The following is a 25,894-nucleotide window of genomic DNA, read 5'->3' on the forward strand; positions in this document are numbered from 1 at the left end:
GATAACATGATAACTTAATTTCTCAAGTTATTTGCACAACTGGAATGAACTCCTTACCACAGGAAACAATGTTGTCCAAAGATGTTCTGATAAATAAGAGGAGAGCTCAAGATTTCAACTGAAATTTACGTGTTTCCCTGAGTAAATAAAATATATGACTGCATGTCCTCTTTGGGCTTCCTTAAAACCTAGACCAGTTCTGTGATTACCTATTTACATTCCCAGTGAATTACAGTGATTTGACATGATTGGTAATAATGTGTACAGTCATGGTTTAGGACCACGTGTATCTAGTTTGTGTCCATGCTTGTAAACATAGCTTTATAGTACAGATAATAAATGGTGCAAGATCCAGTAACCCCCTATTAAAAGTAAATGCACAGCTAGTAAGAGCAGCAGTAGCAGCTCGACTGAAGTGGATTGGGAGCAGCTTTAGAGGCGACGTGAAGCAGCTGAGTGGCTCAGCAGGGCTGTGTGTATGTAGGCCGTGTTCTGCATGTTATTTCCTTGAAGTCATCAGACCTACGCTCCCCCATCAGGGAAAGGCTCTTATGATAAGTGGCAGCCATGAAATATGCACAGCCTGTCGTAGCCGCCTGCCTCGCTTCACAGAGCCTCCCTATGCTTCCTCCATCCCACCGTCCCTTCTTACTACCTCTTCCTCTCGCCGCCTGTCATTGTTGAATAGCTTCCCTCGTCTTCCTTTACATCCATTTTCCCTTCTCTCTTCCATTTACTCCTCGTCTGTCACCCTCTATCACTCTAATCTCCCTTATCTTTCCTTTTTTAGATGCCCTTCAACACTAGGGTTTTTAAAATGTTGGGTTTATTTAATGATTTTTGACACCATGTGTTCAAAAAGGGTCTCCTTCATTTTCAATGATCAACAGTAAAGAATAGTGCTAACCGACATCAGGGTGAGTTCAACAGCTGCATGCAAACAATACAGAGCAAAATCTTATGGGAGAAATGTATTGGCAATTCAGACAGTGTGGAGAAGTTGCCTGCAATTTTTAATAGTTAAAAAATTTCCCAATATTCGGTAAATGTGATTTCCATTTTTGTTGCCGTGGCATTAAAACAAGGCATCAAAATACTTGATATTTACTAGTGTCATACTAAAGTCCATTGACAGTTTCACACTTGAGCTGAAAGGCTCATTTGAAAGAAACTTTAGTGCACTTTGTTGGATAGCATCTCTGTTTTGGGGTGGTGTGAATGCTCAGGCCACGCTGGTGTGGACCAGAGAAACCAGGGGTCTTGGTTTTCTCCCAGTTTCATCAGGTTTATATTCGTTGTTGGTTAGAAAATGATTTGACATAAAATAAGGACCAAACAAGAGAACTGAGACAAAAAGCCAGCACATTTTGGGTTGAATTTTGCTGAATAGTTCAGAAAAACACAAATAAACATGGGATCATAGCATCTGTTGGCAATGCCAAATGTTTGCAAAGTGTGGCTATTGACTAACGTTCGCATTGCAATCAGCTTTCGACCCAACTTGGAGAATAATGTTCATGTGCCTGTGCTGAAGTCTGCCAAACTGCACTGCACTACTGAACTTAGCACAGAAAGTAAGGACACTAGCGTTTAGTAGGGTATATCTTTGTTCTAACAATGCTTATTGGCAATAAATCTTTTACTGTTGGAAAGCCTGTTTATTTCCCTTTTAAATAGTGCCACATTTGTAGGGAACATGCATTTGTGGAATTTGTCAAATCTTTTCTGCCAAAGCCAAAACAGCTTTTTCATCCATCGCTGGGTTGCATGATTGAAGTTTGAAGAAACAAGACATATTGGCAATTCAACAATTTAGTCAACCACCCTGGCTGACTTGGTAAATTGCCAGCAAGATTTTGGTGTGTTTCTGTGAGCATAATGAAGTCAGGGACTGATGTTGGATGAGAAGGCCTGGCTCACAGTCTCTGTTCCATTTCATTCCAAAGGTGCTACATGGGGTTGAGGTCAGGTCTCTGTGTGGGCCAGTCACACCTAACTCATCAAACCATGTCTCTATAGTCTGCTTTGTGCACTGGGGCATAGTCATGTTGGAACAGAAAAGGGCTTTCCCCAAACTGTTGGAAAAAATTGGAAGCCTGCCCTTCACTGGAGATAAGGGGCCTTGGCCAAACCTTGAAAAAACAGCCCCATACCATTATCCCTCCTCCACCCAACTTGGGCAGGTAACGTTCACTGGGCATCTCCTGAACCCTTACTCACCCATCAAACTACCAAGTATGCATCACTCCATAAAACATGTTTCCACTGGACACAATCCAGTGCCTGTGTGTTTTACACCACTCTGTCCGACACTTGGTATTGGACTTGGTGATGGGAGGCTTGCGTGCAGCTGCTCGGCCATGGAAACCCATTCATGAAGCTCCCAGCACTCAGCTTTTGTGCTTACATTAATGCCAGTGGAAGTTCAGGACTCTTAAGTTATGGAATCAGCAGAGCTGTTGTTCTTAAATGCTTCCACTTTCTAATAATATCACTTAAAGTTGACTATGGAATATCCAGCAGGGATTAACTTCCACAAACCAGTATCACGCTTGAGTCACTGAGCTTTTTGAGCGACCCATTTTGTATCACAAATGTTTGCAAATGGAGACTGCATGGCTAGGTGCTTGATTTAATACGACAACAGGTCTGATTGAAACACGTGAATCAAATAATCACAGGTGTTGCAAAATACTTTTGTCCATATTGTGTACCTCTATTCAGTTTCAGGGCTTTTAAACCAAATGGTGGCAGGAGTTGACATTTGACAGACTGAATTTCACTGAATGAAATGAGTGCAGAGTTGCATGCTCTCTGCACACTGTGTTATTCCTGCAAGAGCTTGGACTAGCCTTCTTCTTCTACTATGATTTTTTTTTAATCATTTAGTGTTAATACTGTATCTATGTGGGATAATTTTGGGGAGGTTTAACAATATTACAAATTGGACACCAACCAATCCTTGTGTAGCAACAGCCCTATTCCAAACACCCACTTAGAAAATGACATGCAGATGACAGAAAAGGCAATACACATCCCCTACGTAATATTTTCAATCTTTTATTTTAGGTATGCCTTTTTTCTTGGAAAACAAAACAAAAAAAAAATTTGGCACATGGAAAGCAATGTGAAAAGCATTTTTTTCCTTTTTTTTTCTATAGATACATGTCCTTATTTTCACACGTAGTAGCTTGGATCACACTTTTGGAGCACTGCTGACACGGAAAACATGAATCATCCAAATACGTTATGTGTATATAAATCCTTACTAATAAAAAGGTAAAAGCATGTCCCATGCAGAGTTCATTTTGCTTCTCGAGAAGGAACAAAAACAACAAATCCTGGAGTCAATCTTCTTCACTCACCCTTTGAAATACTGACAACATGGTGTTTACTTATATATCAACATTTGACACACTTCTATATGTGTTTCTGTAGAGCTATATATAGTTATTTGTTGCAATAATAATACAAGAGACATAAACAGGAGAAAAAAAAACACAGGCGATGGACTTAGGACACAGACAGTGGACACATGAATAGCTTTGTGTTGATGCGGTGATTTAGAAGCTGCTCTCCTGTGCTGAACTCAAACAGTTAAGAGAAAACAGACAGGACCAGCCTAACCCACAATTTCCACATAGGACGACTGCACCGCTCACCCAAGCGCCGCAGGTTTGCTCCGACTGAAGGCGAGCGACTTCGCCCACTGGAAGCGTGTCTGGAGAGCTGCGCTGCGGCGTGCAGCCCTGATCAGCAGGCAGAGATCACGGGAGAACTGCGAGTTCATGCAGGAATAGTATGTCAACAGTGGACTATTTTACCTTTTGGGGTTAATATATCATCCTTTCCGTTATAAGTCCATGATATTATTGCTTCTGCCATTAGGTGAACACATAAGGAAGTTTAAAGGTTAATGTTTGCTTAAAGGATCTGTGGTTTTATGTAAAATTCTTTAGCTAAGTGTCCTCAAAAGTTAACTTTTCTTTATCAATGATGCTGTTGTGACCCTTTGCTCTCCCTGCAGGATGAGACGTAATGTTGATATAGAGACGATACGATCAGGAGTCTGTGCATTGTGTTGTATTTCGAAAGAACCAGGTATTCTATGCTTGTGACTTCCTGTTTGGAGCTTTCTGATTGACAGGAATTGACCCGGTTTGGCAGCGGCCAGCACTGAAAATAGACCTGCAGTGTATCTGGAGCGGAGCGGAGTGGCGCTCCAGGGATGCACCCACTGCCGGACTGGAGCGCCGGCTGTGGAACTGCTCTGATAGACTGGAGAGGAAGCAATGTGCTCCGTAGTACGATTCACTGGCAGATCGCAGCGTGGTTGCTGTACGTGGAAATTGGAGGTAATCCAGATTTTATGATGTTTTCCCATTAATATTGCCAAACAAAAAGGGCAGTATCTTCACATAAAAGGTGTCAATAATACTAAAATAATGTTGAACACAAGTACCTTTATTACAAACTACTGTAAGTGGGTTGGATTAGACGGCACAACCATCTCTCTTATCTTGAAGTTAGTTAGCCCTGATTTCATGATTTTATGCACCACTTTCCTAATATGTATAGCACTCTATTAATAGTCAGGATTTTGAGGAGTGGCTCAGTGCCTGGATGACTTTTGTTCACCTGAATGGAACTTAACTATTCTTCTCTTGGTTACACAGGCAAAGGGTCCAATTAGACTATATGTTTTTTTTAGTCTTTTACAATAGCACCATGTCAGACTATATGACAAAAATCTAGTCCTGTGTTGACCAACACTACAAGTCTGATCCTGACCAATTGTCGTATGTTGTCATGACTTTATCTGCTGTTTTTGTAGAAGTCATCAGAAAGGTGGGTCAAAGAATGTAACTCATGCCAACAACAAAACAGCTGTGAGGCTAGCAGTCTCTGAAAACAAGGAAAAAAAAGAGACACGATTGTGAACTCAGCCCTCTGTATCAAGAAGAGGACAATCATGTATTGTGTCACACTACATGGGAGTTTAGCGTTCCTGATGTTCGTACTCAGGCCCGATGTTTGATGAGTGACGACGCTATTAGGTCAGAACCTGCTTAGCTTTGAACAACTTCCTGCCACTATTCCTGTCAACCTGAACGTGCCCCTTCTGCAGACACATCCCCCTCCCTGATGTCTCTGTGTGATGAAGAGAAATGTAATTTATTGAAGCTCCTTAGCTGCTTCCACACAGCATCAGCTGCACCCGGACGTATACAGTGGCAGCAGCCTGAGATAAATGTGCTTACCAATAAGCTGCATAACCTCACAGTCTTTGCATGTTAATTAATTACAGCCCAAACTTGAGCCTTCTGAAGCTCGCTTCAGTACCTTCCTGTCAACAACATTATTGCTAGCTTGGGAAAACAAAAGATAAAACACATATAAAGGATTTTCCTGCTTCAGAAGGACGAGCCCAAACATGTGCCCACGACTGCTGCTGTCTGGAATTAGGATGGAAATTCTTATTACGCATGCAGACAGCTTCTTGAAAAACACAGATCACAGTGAGTAGAAATCTTTTCTGCAACACTTTAACTAAAGTAGACTGGGAAAGTAGGGCTGCATGATATATTGTTGGTCCTATCTGATATCAAGGTTGCAGTCGTCTACTGCAGAAACTTTAACCAGGCCAGGGAACTTTTTTGGAGATGCTAAGGTTCTTAACCTGCATTTCAAAAGCAGGTCACTGATGAAGTTTTATATCCAGGCCACATATTAATCAGCAAATCTACAGTACTGCACTGGTATTTTCAAGGAGCTATCAAAACTTTTATTTTCTATGGCATGTGTCCACAAATGCCATGTTTTGTGCTGGCAACCCCTATTGTGATATCAAGGTGACATGTCTTCTACTGCAGAAACTTTTACTAGGACATTAAGCTGTTTTATATGCTAATGTACTTGGGTCCAAACATATCAGTGTTAGCTGTGATAACAGTGCTCTCTGTTGAAATTAGTTCAACTTTTGCAGCATGGCTGTGCTTGTAAATCCGTACTTTTACATGCAAAGTTAAGAGGATAGTAGTCAAGTTAAAGCTTGATCAGGCCACTTAACTGGACTCCGGTCCTTTTCCCACTGTACAAAAACAGGAGAAGAATCTATTTACTGATGGGTGGATGTTTGACTTGACTATGCTATGCTACCTATGCTAGGTGGCGTTACATCCCTTTTTAGCTAGTAACTATTTGAACTTAGCAAAGGGCTGGGCAATTAATCGCAAATTAGATTAAATCACAACATGGCCTACTGCTATTTTGGTGCAATGTTTCTTTAACCTGAAATATGTGTCAATAAATATATGGGGGCATAGCTCTTCATAGATATATGAAGGGGGGGGCTTAATGAAAAAAGGTTGGGAACCACTGCTCTAGCTGGCAGTTGACGATGCAGTTTCTTGTGTGCCTAGCATTTATGCTGTTGTTGTTTTCAGTCATGTGATCCTGATGATGCTTGAATGTCAGATGGGAGGAACGTCAATTAGGAATCAATGGATGCGGTGTCAGTTACCCAGTAATGATGTTTCGTTAACAAGCAAGTTGGTTCGAGGCAGTCTATTTTTTTTATAATTTTAAACTGGGGCTGTTAAAAGATTAAAATTTTTAAGCATGATTAATCTTAGGGATTCTGTAGTTAGTCGTGATTAATCACATCCTTGTTCCTCATTCTGAAATTTCTCCTATTTTGCATTGAAAACTGTTTTTAGGTAATTTTTGTAAGCCTTAAATTAAGGGGCATTGACATTCAGTTTGGATACAGAACTGCTTTATAGGGAGATTGAAGACTTTTACATGGAAATCACAAATCATGTGTGTTCTTGACAGTCAGTCACGACTGAAAATGATTCATTGATAGTGTTTCTATGCTTTCTTGGAGATATTTTCCTGAATTATTGCAATAATAAATACACTGACAAACTCAAAAAAGACCCTAAAGTCACTACAGAGTGAATCAGTTAATCTAGCAACAGTAAACATCCATGACAATAGCCCTGAAAATGTGGTCATAGGGACTACCAGCCAAAAAACACTGTGAACACATGGTGTTTTATAGTTTTTGTTGTCTTACAAACAAATCTCTCTGAATTTAATCTCACTCTTGCTCAGACACCCTAATAATTCCTGACCTGCTGACTCAGATTTTTATATCATGTTTCAGCACAGAAACCATCATTTTCTTCTATTTACACCTTTTATATCTGTGTGATAAAGCAGCTAGTTGTATGTTAAGGGGATCTTACAAACACTATTTGATATGATAAAGAATATTTTACAATCAGTTGTTGGGAAGGCAGGTATGGACACATAGAAAATATGAACGCAACTGTTTGATTTCACACACAGTACTCCTTCACACATATAAAACATACACGTGCACACACGTACGCTGTAAACAAACGCCCAGGTATTGGTTTCATGCACAGAATCTAACTGCTAGTCTCTTTCATTGCTTAAATACTAGATAACAGAGAATCAGAGTATAAGAAGTAGAATAATCTATCTATTTAACTAACTCAAAGCTTAGGTGAGGACTACATTTCCCAGCAGCATTTTACCATCATGATCCCTCTGATAGAGAAATCTGATATTTGTTTGATCTGTCATTATTGCTGATCAAATTTAAGTGCACATTTTGAGAACCATGACAATACTGGCACAAAGCTGCAGGTGGTGCAGGGATCAGGTGGTAAAGTGCTGCTGGGAAACAGAGTCCAGGGCTATTAGTGATATAGAAACTCATGCACAAGTATGAGAAGCATTCCAGTTTTAGCTAAGATAAGGATAAACATACAGACACTATTATTATTATCATCGTTAAACACTTGAATAAAAAGCACACCAAAAATACAGGCCCAACTCAGGATGCGCTGGAATAGCTGAGGAATGACTTAAAGAAAAGTTGAATCACAATTTTCACCAAAACTCGTAGAACATTGAATGCCTCAGATATGTTGTATGCAGATGATGCGGTTGTGTTTGTGTCTGTGTGCTGGGAAGTGGTAAAGCATTTTCAAGTTAACACGTTGCTATATCATTAATCATCACTGAAGCAAATGATTGTATATCTCACTTTTATCCCTTAATTCAAAAATTTAGACTATGGCTGTTAATTTCATGTTGCTTTGATGTTATCTGGTAAACTAAGCTAAATAACCACTGTGTTAAACATAAGCAAAAATTGCAAGCTGCATATAACAAGCTAGTCCATGGCATTTTTGCTAACTGGTTTGAATTTGCATCAACTAGAAGGACAGGGAATATCAGTATGGTTAGCATTTAAAGGTATAATATGCAACACGGTCAGCATAAATGTAGCAGATATCCAATAAACCCTGCAGGAATTATATAACTGAATGATGACTTCTTGCAGGCGCCCATTTACAGAGGCTACAGTCCTCACTGGTCACAAGATCGATTTCTGATCTGGGTGCTGTTTGGTGCATGTCATCCCCTCACTCTCCCCATGTTTCCTGCTTGTCTTCAGTTATCTAAATGAAGGCCAAAAAGCCTAAAAAGGGGCAAAGTCAAACTCCCTCTGTGTTTGTTGTTCTCAGCTCTGTATTCACATGGATGGAATGGCACCTCCTTAAGTTAGTTTATATCGCAATAGGAAGCTCAAAAATGTACCAATCACAGTGGAATTCAACTCTTTATTATGTTGAGTTTAATATGTGTAGTGCACATTTTGTACAAGGAAAGTTTGGAAAAATGTCAGCATTAGATGCATGTAAATCATTTTATACAACATAGAATAGCATTTTACATAGCAACAAAACACTGAGTGGGCTAACGGTAATGCTAGCAAATTTCTTTGCTGTCCAAGGTAGCAAGTGACATCATGGTAGTTTTTAAAAGGTCTACAGCAAAGTGATTTAACATGGCTGTTATACAGTTGGATCTTGGTGGTTTAAAGGCTTGCAAACGTACTTATGCTGTTATGGTCACTGCATGTGTAGTCTCAAATGGAGAAACGTCATTATCAGTGGCGTGGGACCAAACCTTAATTTTTTTTATTTTTTAATAAATCAGTTTTTCATAAAAAATTTGAAACAGTAAAGTCATAAAGATGCTATGACCATTTAGAGATGATTTTTGAGTATTTTGAGTATTTTTTTCATTCCCTTAATAGTAGTGATATTGGAGATCTGAGGTTTGGGCCTGATGTCAGGGATATTTAAGATATTGCTGGCATCAGGCCAGAACCTTGCATCTCCAAATTCATCTCTTCACATGAAAAAAAAAAAAAAAAAAAAAAAAAAAAAACTGTATTTTTCAATTAATTTAACACTGAATGGTCATGGGCAGCATCTTTTTGAAGCTTTTTTACTGCTTTAAAATTGGTTAAAACCTGCTGACAGATATAAACATTGACCAATAGCACTGATTTATGAACAACATTAAATAAAATTATGAAAAATGGCTGTACAGGGTTTTGAAACAATGCCAGTGATATCTTAAATATTCCTGGCATAAGGCCAAAACCTTCTGTCTCCAAAGTCACCACTTTTCAGGGAATGGAAAAAAAAATTTCACACTAAATGGTCTTAGTCAGCATTGTTTTGACCCCTTTGTTGTTTCAAAATTTGTAAAAAAAAAGCCACTCCCATATGTAAAGGGTGACCAACAGCAAAGTTTTATGAAAAGAAAGAAAAAGAAAAATGGAGATGTGAGGTTTTGATCTTTCTCCAATGGTATGGAAGTCTCTTCAATGCCTGCAGTGGAAACAACAGCATGCTGCGGAGAGCTGGTAGTGCATTTGCAAGACTCTAAAGTTGGGGCAGTTCAGCAAAACAACAGTATAAAAGCCGTGTTAAATCACTGCTATAGACCTTTTGCAGACATGTCACTATTATGAAGTCACTTACTGAAATAGATGGAAAATAACCTTACACGCCAGATAGATTTGTTTCACACATCCATCTGGGAAACTGTCAATATACAACGTTTGGGAAAAGGCAGAGCCTTTGAAAAAAATACTTGGAGGGTGATTGGAGGAATGTTCTGTCTGTCACATCTTTACGGGCCAATCAGAGCAACAAAACACGTCACATTGTCGCTGCTACTGAGGTGCACGTGCGCAGCTACCGAGGAATAAACTCCATATAGAACCGCATAACGCGAGCCACGGCGACTGTAGACATGTCAGTACACAACTTTTGTCATTTTTGAAAAGAAAAAAAACTCACTGCTGTTCTTTGTTCGTCTTTAAATGAAGAAATGTCGTCAAGTTCTGATAAAACTGGTGCTTTAGTAGCATCCACACTAATGTCTTCCGCCATAACTGCACCAGCCTCTTGTTGCTGCTTGCTTACATCACGACGCCACCGTGCCCGAAAGTACTGACCCTTGTCGCTGATTGGTCCTGTCACTTTCTAGCTGGGCCCAAACGGTTCAGATGGGAGCTTTGCAAGATGGATTTGCAAGTGAGAAACAAGGAAACGGGTGTATCCATCTGCTTTGCGAGGTTAGATGGCAAAGGAATTTACTAGCATTACCATTAGCCAATTCAGTGCTTTATTGCTATGTAAAATGCTATTTATGCTGCATAAAATGATTTGCACACATCTAACACTGATTTTTTTTCTAAACTTTCTTTGTACAAAATGTGCACTACACATGTTATAGCAGGGAACTTGTCGGCACGGCAGGAGTATTTATTTAGCACTAGCACCCAATGAGTAACTTCCCCCTTTTGCTGTACATGCAGGGACAGGGCTGGATGGAACACACTGCGTGACATCAGATACAAGAGGTCTGTGCGACTTTGAATGCTGGTGATTGGTTGAGAGTGACACGAAAAAGATAAATGAACTTCACAATAGATGTTCACTGAAAATACGCTGCTTCTCTGGCATAAAACAAAAATTATAAACTGCCAGTGCAGTCCTGGAAATCAAATATTGATGTCTCTGTTGGCTAAGACTTGGTCTTAGAATAGACCAGGACTGCATACCTAAAGTAGCTTTGAGATGGACCCCACTTGTAAACAAAGGAGGCCCGCTGACCTGGAAGAGAGCCACGACCTTGGAAATGAAAACTTTGGCCAAAAACAAAATGCTTCTCAAGACAGAATCAAATAGAATCAGAAATTTGCAGGACCAAATAAGTAAGAGAGTCAAACATGCTTTATACATCTTTTTCCACCACACTGGGAAAACAGACGGCCCCGTCTAGTCAGGGAAGCTGTTTGCAGAGACTTTGGTTTGAAATACTTAGAAGACATAAGAACCAAAGCAATTATGCGCTGGATATCAAAATGAAGATCGGTCCTACAAACTAAACTAAACATTGAGGGATGATGGAGAAGGAGGGGACACAGAGAAAAACTGTTGCCAGAATTGCAACATCTACTGGATATCCTCTCTGAGAGTCGCATATTATACCTTTAATCTGAATTGTTTGAATACTTATTTTGAGATGTAAGCTGGACTAGACTGCTCCATGCATTTAGGCCAAGACATCATCCAGGTCGCAGCAGTGTGAACAACAAATGAGTTTTACAGCTGACTCGACATGTCTGTGAGTCAGTCTAAGTCATGGCTTCTCGGTGCCTACGACAGCACAAATCATTTCAGGGATATTTCAACTTGGCATGTTTGGGTGCGTTTGCTCCAGGGGAAATCATCATGTATATGTTTGTGGTGTTTGTGTGTGTCCATGTGTCCATGCATGAGCTGAAAATCAAGCCTGCTCGGTAGCAGGGGTGGCTGCAACAGTTCCCGGGAACTCTGGGTTGATAAAGGAGAAGCCCTGGAACTCGTCCTGGTCCAGGTTCTGAATCACTTCCTCATCGGGAGGGGTCAGCACTGGCGGGTGGCGTGTGAAAAAACGGTCAAAGTTCTCGGCTTCCCGTCCGCACTGTGGAGGAGGGGTGAAGTAAAGGGGAGGAAGGAGGGAGGAGTGGGGATGGAGAGGAATGGATGGAGAAGCAGAAGAAAACAAAAGAAAGGGGGGTGGAGGGTTGAACCAGGGTGTGAGATGACATTATTTGATCATGTTTTCAAATATCTAAACAAGGTGCAAGTGACTGAGGTGTGCTTGATTTATCCGTCACAGAACTTAAATTCATTTATAAAAGGTTTTCCATCTGAAATGTAGGCTGCACTGTAAATACCTGAGTGACAAATACACCTATTTAAAATGATGAGAGTAATATTTTTATAGTGCTAAAATCAATCTAAAGCTTTTTCATGGGCTACAAGTGGAGCTGCCACTATCACCCATTGCAATTGTGACCTGCTCGTGGCTTGTGGTGACACTTTTTAATAGCTTTTCACCCTTGATAGATCATATTCATACATCTAAAGAAAATGATAGTGTACTGTCAAGCTAATACACCTCATGGAGTGCCAATCTGTTTGAAAAGACTCCTCAATTAAAGGCAACAAGTGACCAGCTCTATGTAACAGGCTGTGCGTCTGTGCTTTTGAACTATCAGTGTTACCATAGACAGCAGGATAGTTCTGAGAGAGCTACACATTCTGGACTTCACACAGGTAGGCAGTCTAAACCTTTTACCCCCTGACTGCCCCCCAAAACCAACTGCATCTTAAATACAGGTACAATCGTATTAAGGACTATTCTGTAATTAATTACGCCAAAGTAATACAAAAATACTACTTTAAGAACAGGACAAATCAAGCACACCTCAGGTATATGCTACCCCTTTCAAATATTTGAAACATATTCAAGCTTAATACAACAATCTTCTAATGTCTCAAACATCCTGTGGCAGTGCACTACAGTACGTTATATTGACAGCTACTAATGGCATTTACTCATAAATTTTCCTATTACAAACAATTGCTTTTTCCATCTAGCTTTTTTTTAAAGCTATATTAATAGGAATTTCTAAGCAGCTGCTTAAGAAAAACCTCAAAGGGATGACTATGCTGTATTTGGGGCTATTTGTGGGCTGACTGCATGCTGTGGTTGTGGAGGCCTAAAGAGATATGATAAACCAACGAGCTAAAGAGCAGTGGCGATAACTCCAAATGTTTTAGAAATTTTAGATAGGTTTCAGATAGTCTTACTGTACTACTTTGATATGTCTGAAACAAACTGAGCAAGCTCTGAATCTAAATCCTCTGGACAAGGTTCTGCAGAAATTTTAAGTAACTAATTGGGTAAGACCAGTGAGTGGATCAGTGTCCATCAGTATTTAATTTCTGCATTTTTGTCATAATTCTTTTTCTATTATTATTTCTATTATTATTATTATTTCTTTTTTACGTCAGATTCTCATACTGTATTTTTAAATGTTCTTAATGAGTGTCCTGGTTTCCATCAGATTTTTTTAAGTATCTCGTCTTGGGTTTGGGCATGCAAATTTAACATCGTATCTTGATTCTAGAGGCCAGGATTAAAGGTGCAGTGTGTAAAACTGAATATCAACATCTAGAAGTGGGTTCTAGTTTGCATTTCTCTGCTGGAAACTGTGGCAACCAGTTGAATTTAATGTGTATCTGTAATGTGAATACAATACAATACACTACTATAACTTTATTTATCCTTTTTTTCCTTTTTTCCAATATGTTACCATGGAAACATGTAAAAATCCAAGATGGTGGCATCCATGGAGGGGACCCTCCCTATGTATGAATCAAAGGTTTATTCTGAGTTGTTTTTACAAAATAGCTGTCTTTGAATTTAGATGACTAAACAGTTATTTAGATAGACCGTCTTAGAAATGTTTTGCTTTATTTTACCAAGTTTGTTCAGCTAAATGCTACTAGGCTAAATATTACACACTGCACCTTATCCTGGTTTTGAGAGACACGCCTGTGGCTAGCAATGAGAGAGTCTTATTTCTGGAGTGACAAAGAAACTTTTTCTTTTGAATTACTTGATGTCTAATTACTTAAAGCTGCAAATCATGTGTTTTTTTGACAAAGCGGCCTTGACTGAATTATTGTTGACATCATAGTGACTGATAGTGGTGCATTAGAATATGTTGCATGACAAGGTGTATTGCCCTCCAGTAGACCAGGACCAACCTATGAGTTTACTCTTATTCATAAAGTACAGTCATCACCATTGCTGCGCTGTCAAAACAAAAAACAACAACAACAAAAAAAAAAAACACCCCAAAACAACAGAGCAGAAGTTCTAGTAGATCTGTTGTGTTGGACTGACTTAAATTAAGCAGGTACAGTAGTCCTGATGTACTGACTGATTGGTGTATATCCTACTTTGACCACTGGGAACCCCCCAAATAAAGCTTTCATACCCCCGAGCTTAGCGCCCATCTAAGTACATAAAACAAGTTATTAACTTGAAAACTATATTTCCCCGACAGTACGCCTCACGGGCACACTGGGCCGAGCTACTCCTTCATTTTCTTCTTCCTGTCTCCATCACTGCACTCAGCTTTAATTAACACAACAAGGATTCAGTGTCCTCTGACTACATTACCCAGAGGAAAACTACAAACTCATTAAATCCCTGTTACTCTGAAAAGCCAAATGAAATTAAGGCAGGCTGTTTAGAGTTTGGGGAAATATGTGAAATGAGGAATACACCAGGGTCAGAAAGTATTTGCTGCTAATTACTTTGTTTTAACCTGTTTGGGGAAAAAGGGAAGAATTAGCCACACTGGGGGATTAAATAAATGACACAACACCTTAGCTAAGAATAGTCAGCTGATGGGACAAGCATCTACTATATCAAAGTCACATCCAAGATTTTTATGAAGGAAGAAATCCAAGGTGGGGAAAGACGCATCTAAAGTTGGTGGGATTTTTAGGTTAACTTTGTAGGTTCAAGGGCACGAAATAAATGCCTTTTTAGGTTTCATTTCACGGTAGTGCACTGCAGAACAGGGTTTGTTTGAGATGGAGCCCCAAAAACATGCATAAAAACAGAAACAAACATGAAAAACTGTGATCACAGAGAAAAGAACAAATAAAAATGTGCTGACGAATGGACAGATGGATGTGTTCCTAGAAGGATGACTGGAGTTTTAATGTGAAAAGATGGATTAATGGATTGACAGCAGACTTCCTGATGGAAAGACAGATGAACGGTGAAAAGTGAAGACAAAAAAAGTCCACGGTGATGGCTTAGGCATTCTTTGTTTCAAACCTACCAACCAGTCCATAGGTGTGTGACACATTACAAAAGTCATGGATCAAACTGGAGCACAAGTTTAAGGAGTAACATCATTATTCAGATGAGAAAAAGAATGGGAATACAGATTTCCTCTCGTCGACCAAATAGCTGCCTTCCTCCTGAAGTTCAGGTTAATGTACTGCTTTATTACAGCTTTTCAGGTAGTATAAATCATCATAATTTCACTGCTTCTGATTCTCCATTTCGCCAGCCTGTCTGTGCGGTGTCCCTTCCAGAAAACATTTTCTGAAGCAAATCGATTCCTTTCGGGTCAAGACAAAGACAAAGAAGAACCACACTCCAAACAGCTTATTACAACATTTTTGGAGTTGGGTTGTATGAGGCACTGAGCAACAGCAGTGGCATTAGCCTCAAGAGAATTCAGCAAACGTCCTTTTAAGTGGGGCATGCTTGGGTAAGCTAGGCTATACAGATGGGTACAGTTGCATAATGCATAATTTAGTTAGTTTAAGGTAAAATTAGCCAAAAGAATAAAAAAATGTTGGATGAAATGTACTCTATATCAGAAATTTTTGCACTATTTCTGAACCAGAAAGCCTCTGTGCTCTGCCCTATTTTGCAATGCATGCTTGGGCTACAGGTTTCATGTTCTTCTGCTTCAGAGTATCTGATCAGTCTTTTGGGTCTGTGATCTTTAGGCCTTTGCACACTGAGTCCAAATTTTGTCTGTTTTAAAAAAGAAAATCGGCCTCATGTTGTTCTAACCATGTTTGCACACTGATGTTGAAACTTTTAACTGTCATTTTTTTTCAGAACAGGTTTGATGTTTTGCCTTTTTTTTTGCATCCGACCATTTTAATAGATGATTGTTTAGTCAGATCAGCCCCTGCTGCCTCCTTCTCTCTTTCTCGCTTGCCCCCTCCCCTCTATCACACTGAAACCTCACTTCAAACTCCGTGATTTGCCCCACTCATCCTCATCTCTTTTTGTCACAGTATAAAATCATTTCCCACATTCTGGGAATTTTTGCAGTGATTACAAATAAAGCGCAACAGACCCAGAGTGCAAGGTTTCATTGCAAGCCTTTTTTTCCATTTAAAGATCTAGAAAAATGCACCAGAAAAAATTTACTTAGTGAGTAAAGGTCTAAGTCAGAGTCATCAACAGCAAATTAAGCTGAAAAAAAAAAAAGTAAAATTAGCCATTTTAACTTGAGTGGCGATGACATGCTGTTGACTGTTGATAAGAGGGGATACTTTTGTGAGGACTGGTTAGCAGGAGAGATGCCGAGTAACCTGGTGGTGTATATGTGTAAACTGTGAGCCCATGCCCACTAAGCTACTGTTGATCATAGTAGCTAACTTATGCCTACAGCCTGCATCACACCCCAACCAGAGTTCCCTGCCTCACTGAATGCTGATACTTTACAGACTTTCAATTTTCTGAGGATAATTAGAGAAACCGACCCTGACCAGAAGGAAATTTAGCATAAGATTGAGTTTATTGCTGTTGGTTTATTTTTCTAATGGCTGATAATTAGCAAAGCTACAGTTGGCATATGCTTACCTTATGAAAGAATTGTCAGCTGTTGACAAGGAAAACTGAGCGGAAGTACATAGTTTTAGTCTAGTTTGTTTCTGTTGTCTCTGAAGAAGCTCACAGACCCAAATAGATGATCAGATACGCTGAGGCAGAAGAAAATATAGCCAGGCTTGCATTGAAAAATAGAGCGAAACACAGCCAGACTCATAAATTTTCAATATAGTGTACCATTGAGTCCACACTGTTTTTAGCCCTTTTATTTTAAACTGACATAACTTACGCAGAGCAACTGTACCCATCTGTAGTGCTGTATAGCCTAGCTTTCAGAAGCATGTCACATTTTAAGGGGTAATGCTGTGGAGGCTAATGCCAATACAATTTTACAATACAACCCAACTTGAAATGCTAAATATTTCTTTTAGGTGCACAACCAAAAAGGACTTACAAAACTAAGGAGTCAGCACTCAGGTATGTTCTCTAGGGTGTTTCATTAATTTCTGGGAATGACAGAAAATGGACCAGAATGAACTATGCCCAGAAATAATTGAAAAACCCTAAGGGTTGTCTGAGCGCTGACTCTTCAGTTTTGTCAATCTTTGAGTTACAACAGCATGCACAGTAATCCATCTCAGGCACGTGCCAGAAGCTCCAGTGTGCCCTGCTCTGCTGACTTAAGATAAGAGCTGAGTCAGTTTTCAGCTGTGCCCGTGTCAGTCTGCACAGAGCAGATCAACCCTAACAGGAAATCACATTAAAGAGTGCGCAGATCTTTTGAATCAAAACATTGGTCCATCCTACTGTCGATAATTTATTCATTTAGGTCTTCAAAATTAGGTCAAAAATGGGAAGCAAATGAATGACAAATCAATCCAGTGAAGTTACACCAATACAGTGAAGTAATATAGTCTGCAAGTTCATCTTTCATTCATTCATTCATTCAAAAGCTCAGCTGATAGGCCATCAAACAGACTCACTGTAAGCCTTCCTAGAGCTTGAAACCACAGAGACAATAATCACAAACAGTTCAGACTCCAACTTGTAACCACAGAAAGGCTGCAGCTTCAAACATCTTTCACAAAGAACGATCCACACAAAAACATCATTACATACCAGTGTGAAAAAAAACCTGTTCGAGATACAGAGAGCCCCCTCGTCAAACCAACGCACGCATGGCTTGAATAAGCAGCAGAAAAGATCAAAGAGCCACCTTCAGATGCTAAACTGAACACTAAACTTTTATGCAGGGTAAACACACCGTTCCTCTAAACATCTGAGCACTTTGTTTTCAAAAAGTAGAAGAAGAAAGAGAAAAAGAGAGGGATTGTAAAGTGACACAGCAGGGAGGTGAAAGACAAAATACTTCAGAAAGACGAGATCAAAAAGAGAGAAGAGAGTGATACAGAGGGAGAGAAGAAGAGATCAGACGACATATGTGAGTAGTAACATCAGAGAAAGACCTCAGCCTTAAAACACAAGTCCTGAAGGTGACCTCTACATGCACACGGGATAAATGAGTAAACTGTTTATACTGTCCAACACAAGCATGTCGCAGCATTACCCATCCAACTTTGATAACACGCCAGTAGAGTGCTGTGAAAATCTCTTTTTTTTTGCATATTTGTCACACTTAAATGTTTAAGATCATCAAACTAATTTTAATAATAGACAAAGACAACCTGAGTTAATAAAAAATGCAGTTTTTAAATGATTATTTCTCTTTTATAAAAGGGAAATAAGGCATCCAAACCCCTCCCTTTGTTAAATAATGATTTAATTGTCATAAACCACCTGTTTTGGAAAGCTGAGTTCAATATCAATTGACACATCTATGCCTGATTATTACCAGACCTGTTGAATCAAGAACCCGCCTGACAAAATGAAGTAGGCTAAAGATCTCAAAAAGCAACACATCATACTGCAGTCTTGAGAAATTCATTAACAGATGACAAAGTCATTGACATCTCTCGGTATAGAAAGGAATACGAAGCACTTTCAAGGCGTTGGGACTCTTGCGAACCATAGTGAGAGCTATTACCCACAAATTTAGAAGACCTTGAACAGTGGTGAACCTTCCCAGAAGTGGCTGGCCAACCAAAATAACTCCAAGAGTGCATATACGACTCATCTAGGAGTTCACAAAAGAACCCAGAATGACATCTAAAAATCTGCAGGCCTTACTTGACTCAGTTATGGTCAGTGTGTGCGCCCTGATAATTCATGATTTAACGGTGATTAACCACCTTTTCAGAAAGCTGAGTTTATTATCACTAGCCACACCCAAGCATGATTACTGCCAGACCTGATAAATCTAGAAGTCTCTTAAATAGAACCTGTCTGACATAATAAAGTTGGCTAAAAGATCTCAAAAAAGCAACACATCATTCAAAAACAGATAAGAAACAAAGCCATTGATATCTATAAGGCTGGAAAGAGTTAAAAAGCCACTTATAAGGCTTTAATACTCCAGCGAACCATGGTGAGAGCCATTATTACTTTTTCGTACAAGGCCAGGTAGGTTTAGATGGCCGATCATTTAGAGACTGCATTTTGTATTTACTTGGATTATCTTTGTCAAATATAAAAATTTGTTTCAGGGTGAAAAATATTAGGCACAATTCATGGCAATAAATTTTTATTTTCCTTGAGAATAACTAACACCACACCCCATTTTTAACCTTAACCAATGACCCAGAAAATCTGCCCCTTTTCCAAGACATCCCCAAGTCTGTGCCACTGAAAGTAAGCTAAGTCAGACACACAAACACCAAAACCCCAATGGGCCAAGACAGCTGCATAAAAAGCTCAGAAAAACTCCTTAGCTGCAGTTTGGCCTGAGGCTGTGTGAGTGTATGAACGTGTTATGGGGTGCGTGTATATATAATAAAATCATTCTGACTCGAGTTAGGATCAAACTAATTTTGTTGAAGAAAAAAAATGGAAAAACACAAACACAGTTATTTCAGGTCACTGCTGCTGACACTGTTAAGACTTACTAAGAGTCAAAAATGAACGTGTTTACAGGGAACTCGAATTAACCCTGATAGAGAAAGAAAAAACTTCAGGTCTTTGGGTCATCAGCTAAAGCCAGTAAAACCAACAACGTCCAGAACTAATCTTGACAACTAAAGGCCTGATTTACAAAAAGACTGCTTAGTTTTTGCACCCGCCACACCTCTGACCAGTCTGACCTGTTATTATTATAGTTACCACACATTCATTACTATCATGGTCTTCATCATCACCCTACTTACCTATTGCATTGTCCAAAATAGAGGAGAGAAAGAGACAAAAGGACCAAATTGAAATTGAAAAGACAAGTAAGTCAACAGAGACAGAGGAGAAAGAGTTGTTGGAGTAAAAAAGAAGAGGTTAGCATCTGAAAAGTGAAAAACACACAAATCTGTAGCATGTCTTGCCAGGAATTTAAGCACAACGTGGGATTAAACTCCTGGTTTGCACAACCCATGTCCATTCTCTTTTCTTTTTGGGATTGAGTCGGATTCAGACTTACGGCTCTAGGTTTGAACGGCGGCTGCACCTCCTTGTTCTCCAGTTTCTCCCAGTCCATGTAGCGGAAGAAGCTGTGGTCCCTGATGTCTCGCTCCCCCTCTGGACCACAGCCGAGCCGTTTCGCTGGATGTTTCGTCATCAGCTGGACAGACAGGAAAAAAAGAGAATTACTTTAAGCCCGAAGAATTACTGCAAATCCCTTCATCCATTTTTCTATTAATTTAAGATTACCTTCCTTTCCTTCCTGTATTTGTTGATCACCAGGTTTCTTAAATCCTATCTTTTCCTTTTCACTTCCTATTAACTGTCTGCTTTTTCCATCTTGGTCTTGAAACTAAAATGAAACTGTTTTTTGATATTTTCAAAACTTTAAATACTTTATCAACAATAAAAGTGTGCAGTCATGCTAATAGCCAAGTGAGGCCCTGCTACTTTGAGCTAAATGCTACATTTAGCATGGTATAAAGCTCAATATTACAGAGAGTGGTTGTAGCATAGTGTCCAAGCATACCAAGATGTGTAAGTTAGCAAAACTTAAGGAAACATGGAGCCAAAAGGATTTGAAAATTAAAGATTCAACCTTTATCAAAGAACTAGTCTGTTCTTTTGCAATTTTGCTCAGGTTGCTTATTGCTGGTCTTGGATGGTAACCATAAACTACCTCTGGGGGATTTTTTTTTGCATTTTTTCTCATTGTGTTGAAAAATGACAGAGTAGAGCCCAGATCTGCTGTTCTGAAGGCCTTGGAAACTAATAATACTCTAACTATTATTACAAAACTAAACTATGAGTAGTTTTGGTGCCTCCACCTAGTACCCAAACACTAACTAGGGTTACCACCCACCCAACCAACCATCCATCCAACCATCCATCCATCCATCCATCCATTCATCCAGACTGTATTACCCCTCCAGCAAGTCCTGGGTCTAACCCGGGATCTCCTTCAACATGTGCCTGGAAGACCTCCACAGGGACGACCAGGACACATCCTAGAGATGTGATGAGATGCCAGAACCACCTCAACTGGCCCCCATCAAGATGAAGGAGCAGTGGCTCTACTTAGAGCTCCTTCAGGATGTCTAAGCTCCTCACCCTATCTCTAAGGCTGAGCCCAGACACCCCATCTCATTTTGATTGCTTGAACCTGTGATCTCATTCTCTCCATAGTTACCCAAGCTCATGACCATGGTTGAGGATTAGAACAAAAATCCAGGGCTTTGCCTTCTGGATCAGTTCCTTCTTCACCAAAACGGTCCGGAAAAATGTCACCAATACTGCCAATTCTAGACCAATTCACCTGCCAATCTCTGGTCCACCCTCGCTCATGAACAAGAACCTGAGATACTTGAAGTCCTCCACTTGTGGCTAAGACTCATCCCCAACCGTTTTCTGGCAGAGAATCATAGCTTCACCCTTGGGGGGAACTGACCCTCAGCCCAACCTTTGGGCCACTTTGGTTATTACAGGGACCTCATGGGTCATCACATTGGCCCCGGGACCCAATATTTCTGCAGTACCCCCCAGGCAAAGAGCTTGTCCACTGTCCCCAGACAGAATTCACATCGCTCCTTCTGAATCTGAGGCTTGCATATCACATATTAATCAGAGGTTTAGGCTCTTGAATTACAGAGATAGATAAAGGAAATAATCATGCTTTAGATAACTTTTACAATTTCTACATAGTTTACAATCCTTGACAATAGATTTTAAAACATCTGCAAAATCTCAGTGATGTCAGCCGCTGATTTCTTTCGAGGCATTTTGGTTGTAAACTGGTTTCCCTCTCTTGAATCAGCAAGAAGTTGCCTCCACACTGGAACCAGTTCTTCTGGCCCACAGCCAGTTTTTGGCTATGGAAAAACCAAGAACTGGTACTATTTTGAGCACTGTCTCCAAACCAGCCCTGGTGGAAGTATGTATGTTTGTTGACCTATGCATTCTCAAACAAGGCAAGTTGAATCAGCTCGGACTACAAATTCACTACAAGTAGAAATCAGAGCACTTAACCTCATGAAAATCACAACCTCTGGGTACAGATACTATATCTTTATGTAGAATCTGTAAATAGAGTCTTTATAATAATAATAAGTGGTGTCTTTTCTTGTCACATTTGCATAAAGGAAGTTAATACTAAACTAAGCGGCTAGCTCTGACCTACACTCAACAGTGTGCAGCTGTGATGCCCCAAGTTTCCCCTCCGGCATCATTAAACTTTCATCTGATTTCCTCCTGTCTCTTGTCCCCAGTGCTGCCCAGGAGTCATTCTTTCATTCATCTTTGTTCATAAATAAACATCATTACTATTATTGTAATGATTTGTCGCTGTCTTTTGCCATATTCTTCCCCTTCACCATCCATCACTTCTACTATCTATCTTTTTCATCCTCTGGGGACCAAATAAAAGCCACCAAACCTTCGCCTGCAGATAAATGAATAACCGCTGTTGTTTTCTCCCTGTTTTTAACCACAGTGTTATTTTTTCTCAGGCGTCATTAAGGACCGTTTATAATGTCTGCGCACACAAAACCTTAAGAACAGCATCAAGGCTAGTGACGCAAGTGTGAGTGTGTGCGGGGATGGTGTGTGCCTCCCTCAGGAGCAGCAGTCATAACTCATTACATTACAACTAAAATAACATTTTCCACGGGTCAGTCAACCTTACGCTGCACATACACACATATAATTACACTTGCTGCCCGAGCACACACAAACACGTACAAGTAAGAAGCATGCAAAAAGTAAATGATTGAGTCCGTTTATTATAGTAGAACATTTTTCTTCTTGCATCTTTAACCCTGCTCTTATTCTCTACGTTGATGCCTTCCTTCCCTCTCATTGGACTATGACTTAAGTGGGGCACACTTAAAACAACAGCTGTGCCTCTACAGTAGATTAAGCATCTTTTAGGACCCCTTCAGCAACTTTATTTCACAAGCGTCTGGCAACAAATCTGGGGGCTTTTTTGGCAGACAACACAGATACAGCTGCCACTTTCATCACTGAAGCTATCTCAGTTCATTGGAGCACAAACCTGTGAAATAGGTCACTGAATGCAGGAATTAATGGCTCATGAGAAAAAAAGACTACTTGTTCTGGTTGTCAGGGTTCCAGCAGGCTGCATTAGCTATCCAGTGAACCAGGCTCACCTTTCCAGACAGTCATGATGTTTCCTTCTTTCTGTATGCTTTCTTGCAGTAAAGAAGACACAAAACATTATAATTTTACAAAAGTGCTGTTAATCTATTGAAAAAAAATTTGTTAAGACCAAAGTAGCCTAATTTTTATTGGCCTGCTGCAAATTCTAAAGCCTGATGCTTCAGTTGATAAATCCTTTATTCTCATTGATCTACTCTCAGTACCCAATCATAACAAGGTGAATACCGAATCTTAAAACTGAAATATCACATTGACATCAGTGTTAATTTTGGCAGCTATTTTTAATTTTAGCCTTCGTTTTAGTCTTTAAACAAAATGCATTTTAGTTTTAGTCACATTTTAGTAATTTCTATCCTTTTTAGTTTTGGTCTAGTTTGAGTCGACGAAAACTCAAAAACATTTCAGTCTAGTTTTAGTCCATAAAAAGTCCTCACATTTTAGTCTTTACTTTTAGCCCGAGCATTTATTGTCTTGCCTAAATCTGGTACCAAGTCATGGTAGTGTTCTCTGCTCCCTGTCAAACCTGGGGTCCTTGCTTTCTACAGCTGAGAGGCAGATGAGCTACAGATGCATTGTTTTTTTTTACCCACAGTGGAGAAATATTATGGATTTTGAATGTCTGAAGAAAACTAAATTACATTTTAGTCTAGTTTTAGTCATCTTGATGAAAACTTAACTTAGTTTTTTTTATTTTAATCATCATTATTTTAGTTAGTCTTAAGGCCTTTGCACACTGAATCTGTTTTTTCGTTAATATTTTTCACACATTAATTAAGAAAATCGAGCTCATGTTGTTATAATCATTTTTGCACACTGACGTCGAAATTTTCTTCCATCTTTTATCATTATTTTTTTTTTCAGAACAGGCTTGATTTTATGCAAAATTTCGCATCAGTCCAAGTCATTTAAATGGGTAAGTGATGATTCAAAACAGTGCACGCGGCTTCCTCCTTGCTTGCTCACCCCACCGGACCCCTCCTCCCTCTCTCTCTCCCTCTCTCTCGCCCTGAAACCTCACTTTAAACACCAAAGTTTGCCCATTTATTATGTGGATATAAACCATGGAAATATAACAGACAGATGGGTGATTTATGATCCAGATCAGTGCCGTTGCTTTATTCTCTCTCGCTCACTCACACCCACCCAACTCCTCCCTCTCTCTCTCCTCTCTCTTGCAGCGAAACCTCACTTAAAACACCATCATTTGCAGGTGTGTAATGTGGATATCAGCTGTGGAAATATAACAGAAAAAAACACGTTTGTTGCCTACTCACAGCTCATAACAGAGACAGAATTAAAAAGTTGCTCTCGATCTCTCCAACGTTGCTCAGTGCTATGATGCATGAATGGGTGCTGAATGAAGCTCTCTGTCAGGATGGATCCAGTGGGATTTTAAAGGAGTGACGGAGACACAGGCTCCCATTATGAAACAATTTGGTACATTCGATGAATTTTCGCAGTCAAGGCAAATAAAAACACATCAGACCCAGTGTGCAATGTCCGAGTGTGTGACTTTTTTTGAAAATTGCATCCGAAATTAACGGACCCAGTGTGTTAAGACCTTTAGTCTGGTTTTTGTCATGTAAAAAAAACAGGTTGTCAATCAACATTTTAAGTCATAGTTTTAGTCGACAAAATGAACACTGATTGACATAAGTATTCAGAGCATTTGCAAAAACATTTGAAATCTAGCTCAGGTTCCTCTCATTTCTCGATTGTTGCTGAGATGTTTCTACACCTTGATTGGAGTCCATCTGTGGTAAATCAACTTGATCAGATATGATTTAGAAAGGCACACACCTCTCTATAGAAGGCCTCACAGCTGCATATCAGAGCAAAACCCAACCATGAGCTCAATGGAACTGCCTGCAGAGCTCAGAGACAGGATTGTTGCAAGAAACACATCTGGGGAAGGCCACAAAAAAGTTAGTTGCACAGAAGGTTCCCAAGAGCACAGCGGCCTCCATAATTCTCAGTGGAAGAAGTTTGGTACAACCAGGACTCTTCCAAGAGCTGAAAAAAACTTGTAAAAAAACTTGACTGTGAATGCTACAGCCAGCCTATTATCTCATGCTCAGTCACCCTCACCACTGTCACACTACAATATCTGTCCATGTGCATCATCCGTTGTTGTTTGCGATGCTCCTGCATTCCAACTGCTTCTAGAAGAGCAGCAGTGGGGAAAAAAGCCCGTCTTTGCATGTGTAGGAACATTTTTGCACAATTTATTTTCACTGTAGAATCACTGAAAGTGAAGGCTTCATGTACCAAACACTAACAGCACTACAGGACATAGCAGCAGCTCAAGCATTTGCGCCAGTGTGTGTGTCTGTGTGTGTCCCATTGCTGGCTATGAAATATGAATGTTGGTCAGGGGGAAGGCAGAGGAGGGGAAATGTCTCATCACTGCCTTTCCACACACTCATAAACCACAAGACTACCCACTGTGAACATGAACTCATTAATGTAAAGTATGCTGGCGATAATTATCTCTCTACTGTCCTGGATTAAGAATATCTGCACCTTAAAATGCAAAATAAATTAAAGGTGCCAATCTTTAGGGCAAAATTGCAAGGTTCAACAACAGCAAGTATTGTCAAGG

At 39.8% G+C, this 25,894-nt stretch overlaps 1 protein-coding gene across 2 annotated transcripts in view; it reads right to left on the reverse strand.

Annotated features, from left to right (window-relative positions):
• Window positions 1–25,894, reverse strand: part of LOC121529326 (protein kinase C beta type-like) — a 172,738-nt gene that overhangs the window by 16,806 nt on the left and 130,038 nt on the right. Inside the window, exons 16-17 of one of the 2 annotated variants that reach the window (XM_041817133.1) lie at window positions 20,138–20,278; window positions 10,384–11,871 (exon numbers count right to left, since the gene is read on the reverse strand). In XM_041817133.1, the coding sequence (XP_041673067.1) occupies window positions 11,695–11,871; window positions 20,138–20,278 (318 nt within the window). In that variant the 3' untranslated portion in view covers window positions 10,384–11,694. Of the gene's footprint in view, window positions 1–10,383; window positions 11,872–20,137; window positions 20,279–25,894 lie in introns of those variants that run through there. The other variant, XM_041817134.1, reaches the window with a different exon arrangement.

The sequence above is a fragment of the Cheilinus undulatus genome, linkage group 21 (genome assembly GCF_018320785.1).
Source record: "Cheilinus undulatus linkage group 21, ASM1832078v1, whole genome shotgun sequence".
In the NCBI taxonomy this organism is placed as follows: Eukaryota; Metazoa; Chordata; class Actinopteri; order Labriformes; family Labridae; genus Cheilinus; species Cheilinus undulatus.